This window comes from Boleophthalmus pectinirostris, unplaced genomic scaffold (assembly GCF_026225935.1).
Source record: "Boleophthalmus pectinirostris isolate CB_2022bp ecotype Guang Dong unplaced genomic scaffold, ASM2622593v1 HiC_scaffold_23, whole genome shotgun sequence".
Taxonomy (NCBI): Eukaryota; Metazoa; Chordata; class Actinopteri; order Gobiiformes; family Gobiidae; genus Boleophthalmus; species Boleophthalmus pectinirostris.
Genome location: NW_026571207.1, coordinates 19,001,277 through 19,009,134, shown reverse-complemented (window position 1 = coordinate 19,009,134; position 7,858 = coordinate 19,001,277). Strand labels below are relative to the sequence as shown.

The window sequence follows — 7,858 nt, the reverse complement described above, 5'->3', positions numbered from 1 at the left end:
GAGTGAGACGCACACCGAAGAGCCACTGAAGGAATGCCCTGGAGATACACAAGCTAGTGTACTGACACAGTCAACTGTACATCAGCAACACAAAAGAAAAAAACAAACAAACAGTATCATTAAATGAAACATTATTCAAAATGAATAAATAAATAAATAAACAAAATCCTGGCAAGCACCATCTAACATCACAAATATGTTTCCCCTTTAAAGTATTAATATAAAAATACATAATTTATTGAAGTATTATCAACTATTCATATTGAAGATTATACAAGTATGTATATTATTATTATTATTATTATTATTATTATTTTATTTTATTTTTTTAAATATGGATTGAACTATGGACTAAAAGAGACTGAAATGTGTTTTAGTATAAAGTAACAGACAAATAGGGTACATTACATGTCAAAGTTACATACAAATAAAAAGGATAATCGCCTAACAGAAGGTGCCAGATCAGTTCCACAGAAGTTATGAGCAACAAGTGTGACGTCTCATAAGTGTAATTAGGCTGCCACCGTGCGGCAACGTACTGCATTACAAGAAAAATTTGGTCATATTGGATCTCGTCAGCTAGAAGCTAAGCAAGGCTGGGCCTGGTTAGTACTTGGATGGGAGACCGCTGGGAAGTTTGGGTGCGACATGGCGCATGGCGCAGATTAGCAGCCTCGCTTCCATCCGTCTGCCCATCAGACTACAATAATAGCTTACGACCACCAAGAGTGGAGTGAATGAATAATAATAATCAACAATCAATAATAATAATAATAATAATAATAATAATATAATAATAATAATAATAATAATAATAATAATAATAATAATAATAATAATCTATTATTATTTTAGCCTATTATAAGGACGTTTTAATATGAATACTTATCTAAAATAAGCGAATGTAGGTCAATTACCCAAGAGAGTAGGCCAAATAAAGGCAAAAGTAAATGAAATAGGCCTATTATTAGGTTGCTTGGACTTCAAAGGTACCCTATATGAGCCAAAAGCCTAAAAAATTGTCAATATAATGAAGTAGGTTTAGTCTTTTTTTTAAATGAATGGACATGGGCTAGTAATACTCGACATGACCACGCGATGGAGACACAGGACAACTTTAAGCTACTCGGACTGTCACGGTGTATGTTTAGTGCTGTTTACATTTGGGCCCATGAGACATAATTCTGCATATAAACGCATATGATAGGGTTTTGATATTTCTTGCATTTGCCTTAGGCCTAATTACGCTCTGAAGGACTGAAGTATATTCATGCCACCACATGCAAATTAACTGTCTTTCAGCCTATTCAAATTATCGACCAACTGGAGTCTGGCTTCAGCCAAGGCCAGTTCAGTCTTGTAAACTGTTCGGTCACAAGTAATCTGATGCTTTTGGATTGAATCCAAATTTCTCTGACTTCAAGAGAATACGTTTAGGACCTATCCTCTTCCCCCAACATAGCTCTGCTCGGGTCTAGGGCAATGAAAATGTTTTCATCAGAGGTGCATTCTTACACTGACTTATATTGTGTGTGCAGCCCTTTAATGGGTGTATTTTAAGGGAACCTCAAGTAGTCTACTCATTGCGTGAATTAAAAGGGTGAGTGGGTTTTCATTATAGGCAGGTTCACAGATACCCTATTATTGCAAGAGCGAGGGTTGAATCAAGAACTTGTAGTTCAAACTTCGACCACATTACCCACAATCCAGTGTAAGCGCCAGTCGCCGCACCTTCACCGGGTGGAGCCTGTGAGCGTGGGAAGGTCTGTGTCCGCGGCTGGAGTGAAGAGCGTTTGACAGGGAGGAGAGACGAGCTGTGCACGGGAATAGAGAAGTTAGTTTAACCCTATAGAGATCCCGTGTCAACGGAGAGGCACAACATAGCACGACAAATGATTAGTGCGGTGCGAGACTCAGCAACAGGGCGCAGAGGAAAATGTCAGGGACTGTCTCAGCTTTGAGGAGAGGAAAGCGCGACTAGTCACCGCAACGCGGAAAATCTTCAGAGGAAGAGAATGCGAATGGTGCGAAGATACCGAAATCAACAAAAATGGAAACGATGTAGCACGGATGCGGCACTTCGTGTAGCTAGAACTAACGCTAGAGTAGAAAAGAGATAGCCAAGGCGCTAGCACGGTAACTAACATACATGTAAAGTTATTTCCTAGGCAGGCTGGAGCAGAGGCTCGGGGCGTCTGTTGACACGGAAGAGTTAATCTGTAGAGCGATCCGAAGAAGATAGTCGAAAAGATGCTCCGGAGAAGGCTGAACCGTCTGGTATGTTCCCTGACACCACACACACTCTTAGCTCAGACGCACTGCTACTACTGCTAGCGTTCATCTGCTATGATTCTACCACCAAAGAATGTCCACCAGCACTACAGCCCACCGCACATCTCATCACGCCCTTTCCTCATGTTAGCTGTTCACTGAGGGTCTGATCTAACACAAACTTGTAGCCTACCTGGCTGCCCAGCATGCCTCAGTACCTGGTGCTCATCTTTTTAACATTTGGATTATTAACTCCAGGAAGTCATGAGTTAAACTCAATGGCCTGTATTTTTTAAGGTCACACACGAGGTTGGCTGGAATAATGTTGTTTTAATGCCGACCTCAACATCACCATGATAGAATAGCTGTCAAATAAGTTGGTGCTTTTTGAAAGAAAAAGACCTTGAAACTAAGGCTCAATTGCAGGAGCACCTAGTAGCATACTTGTCTCCAGAGGCACGAAGTTCTCTCCTGGGTCCCCAAAGCTAAAAATATACCCTACTCCCATTATGAGGAGCAAAGACTTTCATCAAAAGACCCTTGTTTTTTTACTGCTCTCTTTACATTAGAGACTAATGTCTGGCTGATTGCGTTCTGTTTTACTGTTCCAATTTTGCTTTATCCCCCAGTAGTGGAGTTTGTACATTAAAATGGGCTTTATTGCAACACCTTTGAAATAACATTTTTCAATTGATCCATCTAAATTCAGCAATCTGAATGTTCAACCAAAATCTTCTTGTTTCCTGATCCTGAGTAGCCTATCAGCAAAGCCACATTTCTAAATAGCTAACTGATTTTATTACCTCTTACTCTTTCTTGTATGCACCACTAACCTGTTGTCTCCAGCATGAATTCCCTACAGCCTGTGTGAGCTGTATAGATACGACAGTGAATAAGGAGAGGCAATATAATAATTATGGTGGCTGACCCTCCTCCTTTCCCCACGCTAAACGTTGCCAGGTCAGCTGCTTCTCTTTCAGGAGAGGATTGCAGCTGTAATTTCTTCTCTCACTGAGCTGTAAATAATATTTTGTGCCAAGCAGGGAGACTCATTGATGCACTCATGGTGTTATCTCAGGCGTTCCTCACCTCCCTCTACTTGCCTTAGGAGTTGTATGATCGGTGAAGAGGCTGATGGGAAATAGTGTTTGGAGTACAAAGTAAATCATAGGGAGCTTGCATCTCACTTGGTGTTGCTTGTATGATGGTCTGGAGCTGCTAAACCCTTCTTCGCTAAACCCTTCTATCACTACATAAGGCAGAGGGAAGGAGTGGGGTCGAGTTTTTCATCTCGGGGAAGCTCCAGAGGTTGTAATGCTCTGACAGGAATGCAAAATCTCACCACTGCCTTTGATGCAAGAGAAGCCCTTGAAGGCAGCCGTGTGATCAGTGAGAGGTGGAGTCTGGAGGAAATGTGATAGTATTCACTGTGGGAGCCCCTGCCATGACCGCAGACACATGAACACACCGCGGCCCAGGCAACACCTCATTTTACTTCACCATGGTAACCAGTCAGGAGGTCGCCTACACTACAGTCGCCCACACTGGGCACGCTCCATCTCCTGTGAAGTTTAGGCTTTTTATTTTCCTATGGCTAAAAACAGCAACGTGTAGCAGTGTGGTTAAGTAATCACAGAGGCCTTATGATCACAAACGGACGGAAACATGACAGGTGCCATTGTCATGAGAACAATGAGAGGAACTGTCACTATACTTGGGTGCTTAACAAATGCAACAACTTTGATGTCCTTTATTGGAGTGATATAATCTAGATTTTTGTTTTACATGAGTTAATACTGCCTGTCATGCGGGCTAAACAAATGTAGGATTTCCATCCTTATTTTGCATGCAACCAGGAAGATTCCCTGAGAATCAGCTCAGTTGGCTAGCTTTTTTGTCATCAATATTCTACAGCTAAATCATCAACAGAACTACTTTGTGTGTTTTGACTGGGGTAGAACAGTTATGATAATTACTATATAACTTATTGTTTAAAAATTATAGCATTTTTTTTAGATCAATATTTATCATGTGCATGTTTAGGAAATATTTCAAATTTTTGTAGCACCATAAGATTTGAGCTGTGGAGAGTGAAATTATATAACTATAATTTCACATGAGTCTTTCATTTGGGTTGCCATTTTTAATGCTTAAAAACAACTTGGTAAAACCTAAAAGGACACTCTGATCTGAATCCTCCTGAACCCCAGCACAGTCAGTCATTAATTAGTGCTAGTGCAGCCTCTGGGTGAATTCTGGAGTTTTGGTCTTTCACATGAAGCATGACCTGTCCATGAGTTGTATCTCTACACAGGTGTAAGCACTGCCAAACCTGGTTCATTTGTGATTGTATTGCCTTTGTTGAATTAAAAAGGGCACAGGGTACTCTTTCTTTAAGGATTTTTCTTTGGCTAATTATTTGTTGGAAACATTTTCTGTAGCAATAACACATATTTCAAAATGGGTTATTGTGGGTTAGGAGCTGCAAGATTAGATGTAATTGAATTAAATGGACGCAAATAGCAAATGATAAAGGCCTGTCCTTACTTGACCCTGAAGTTTAGATTTGCACAAACAAGTTTGGAAATGTGATTCTTGTATTAATTTGTCAGTTCATAGATCTGTCTTTTTGTCAATTCTATAGTATTAAAACTAAAATCGCAAAGCTAATTACAGTCACAGTACTTGTCAGAAAAAAAAAAACAATTAAATGTTTTTCCCAAATCATGCAGCTCTAAAAAAATAATTTAAAAAGATATTCCTAAAAGCTGCAATGTCTCAGACCTTCCAACAAGTGCATCCTCTGACATTTTCAGCTCTTTGCACACATCTGTGCTATGTCAGTCCTGTCTCTACTTGACTACGACCCAGGCCTGAGTGCATGACTGGCTTTTGACAAGAGAGGCTGGGTGCTTCTTACTGCTGGTTTGAAAGATTGCATGTCAGATGAGTTTGGATGCCTGAGGCTCTGTAAACCTGTTTTCTGAGGTCACCCATGTTTGAGAGAAGCAGACCCCCTCCCATATGCACTAACAGCCCACTGAGTATTGACATGGACACAGACCGAGCTCTCCCGCGGTTTTCTGTTAACATAAACAAATATTAGGTTAAATTTTCAATATTTATCCAGTGTCACCTTTCACTAAGAGAGCTCTTTTACAATAAAGTGTTTTTACAGCCTGCTGTGTAGCGGTCTAACTTGCAACTTTGGCAGTAACCCATTTAATTAATTCTGAGTATTGTAAATGGCATTACAGATGTATACTGTTGTATTTTGGGTAAGCTGTATTTTGCTTTATTTTCCTGTGAGTGCCCAAGTCCCTTTAAATCATTGTTGATTTTACATTTATCTGAAGCACCTGTTGGCTAAAGGATTTTCGGACTGAGTCATTCTCTCTTGGGGGAGCAGTAGTAAATAGGAGTGCATCTGAAGGCCACTGACCACACAAGGCAATTTGATTTATCTGTGCTCTTTGATGAAGAAAGATGCTTATTGATTAGTGGGTGCTTAGTTTTGCCGCCATTAGTCTTGCCTTGTGAACTGTGCCATGACCAGAAGTGCTTACTCTGATTTCTCCTGCTCGCTTTTTTCCTTATGTCTCCCGCGCTCTAATTGAACAGCAGCCAAATAAGCTCATCTGCAACAGCATAATAAATACATTTAGTGAGTGCTGGAAAGCTGAGAGGGACCAATGGCGAGGTCAATGTAAACCATTAATTAACAAGACAAGGGGTGATTCGCTGTAACCTTGTTTAAAACTCAAAGGATGAGTTGTACACATTGGTTCCACAGCAACTCTTATCAGAGTGCCCAGACATGGAGTTGCATTAGAAATAATATTGTTTGGACCCTAATGTTCTTTGTTCTAATAAATTAAAGTAAAGCGGCCTAAATCATAAACTTTTAACACCACTTCATCCTTCTATACAAGACCCACATCACCCTTCTTCCATAGGCTTAAAAGTGCACTATACCTTCTAGAGTAGCTAATTAGAGTAGCTAATTGCTTATCTCCTAATTGCTTATCTCCATGGAGATGTTATTTCTTTTCAGGGAATGTTCCACAGTATGGCATTAGACATTTGCCATGCATTTATTCAATTACAGGTGTTTTATAGATAAAAAAAACCTTGTAAGACATTAACTAACGTGCAGGCTTGCTTCACCATAGAGCTGGCCATTAACGTGTCTCCAACGTTATTATGAAGTGTATTTACATACTGTGGCATAATCAAGGCAAACCAGTAACATCTCCAAAGAGACAAGCAGTTGGCGGACCCTCCACTAAAAAAGCAGTGCACCTTTAATATCTTAGTAAGTTTTCTCAAGGAGATCCTGCAAGATGGCTTTTTGTGGTTACTTTCCGTTTTCCTTTAAAAGCTCGGTTCAATTCCCAGTTTGTACCTTTAAATAATTCAGACTGCTTCATTTATTTTGAATTCTCCTCACATCGCTCCTCCCTGTCCCATTCCACGTATAGGCTATGCAGCAGCAGAGAGGGTGGCTGTGTTCAGATGCCGGCTTGTCATCTATATATGTATAAAGATTTTCTTTGCCTTAGCTCTTAGTATATTCTCAAAGAAATGTGGAGTTTATACTTACTCGGAGAGATGTGTTATTCTCCTGCAAAAATAAGTCAAAAAATTTTAGTATACTCAACTGCTTACTAGTATGAGATATTAAAGGTCCTGTATTGTGCAAAATTTACTCTTGTCAGCTTTAACCCATGTTAGAATGTTGTTCCCTCCTCAGAAACATGCCTGGAGTTGTGTTTTGTTTCATTTACACATTTGAATAATCATTTATTCTTATTCTATCTCCAAATGATCTGTTCTACTTTGTGATGCTATGCAGTGGTAGTTTTCAAGTTAACAGCTACCTTTTATCTTTTGTCCAGTAGAGATTGACAATTCCATGGCTGAAATCATCCAAATGATTATAGTGCAGGTGTATGGAGTTGCAAAAACACTTTTAAGCTCTTCCCGTATTACCATATGACATCACAAGGTGCATTAGTGTTTTCTGCTTGAGAAAAGAACCTAAATATACAGGGTCTGTGTGTTAAACGTGTGAATAAAACAAAACATAACTCCAGTTATGTTTCTGATGAGGAAACAACATTATAACAGATCAGAAAATAGTGTAATATGTTCCCTTTAAGACAACATAGAAAATACAGTGCTTATTCACATTTTTTAATATGACTTAATTTTCAAATGTTTCTAAGTACTATATCCTTATCATGCCATATATCTTCCCAACCATGTCCATTTGGTCCTCATAACACAACTTTGAAAAGTCCATGTAGCTGAAAATCTCATCTCTGGGCAGAAAGGTAAGAGATGGATGAAAAAGCTTTTGTAAATCATCCATTTGAGCCTTCAACAGAACAAGGCCAAAAAGTGTTGGCAAGAAAAAGGCATGATCTAATAAAAGCTTTTTAATCTGTCCTTCTCTTCCAGTGCCTTTTACCTGATTAAGAGAGATCCCTAAATGGAAGAACACCAAAAGGGCTCAGATCTGTACACCTATGCCATATACTAAAGTTTGAAGCAACCCACAGTGAAAACAGTATGGAATGAATTC

The 7,858-nt window shown here is 39.5% G+C and overlaps 1 protein-coding gene across 1 annotated transcript in view; it reads left to right on the top strand.

The window, feature by feature from the left end:
* The first annotated feature begins 1,726 nt into the window (after positions 1 to 1,726).
* The window catches only part of atp11c (ATPase phospholipid transporting 11C), a 33,642-nt gene continuing 27,510 nt past the window's right edge, over positions 1,727 to 7,858 (top strand). The window contains exon 1 of the mRNA XM_055159200.1: positions 1,727 to 2,277. Within this exon, the coding sequence (XP_055015175.1) occupies positions 2,251 to 2,277 (27 nt within the window). The 5' untranslated portion in view covers positions 1,727 to 2,250. The remainder of the gene's footprint in view (positions 2,278 to 7,858) is intronic.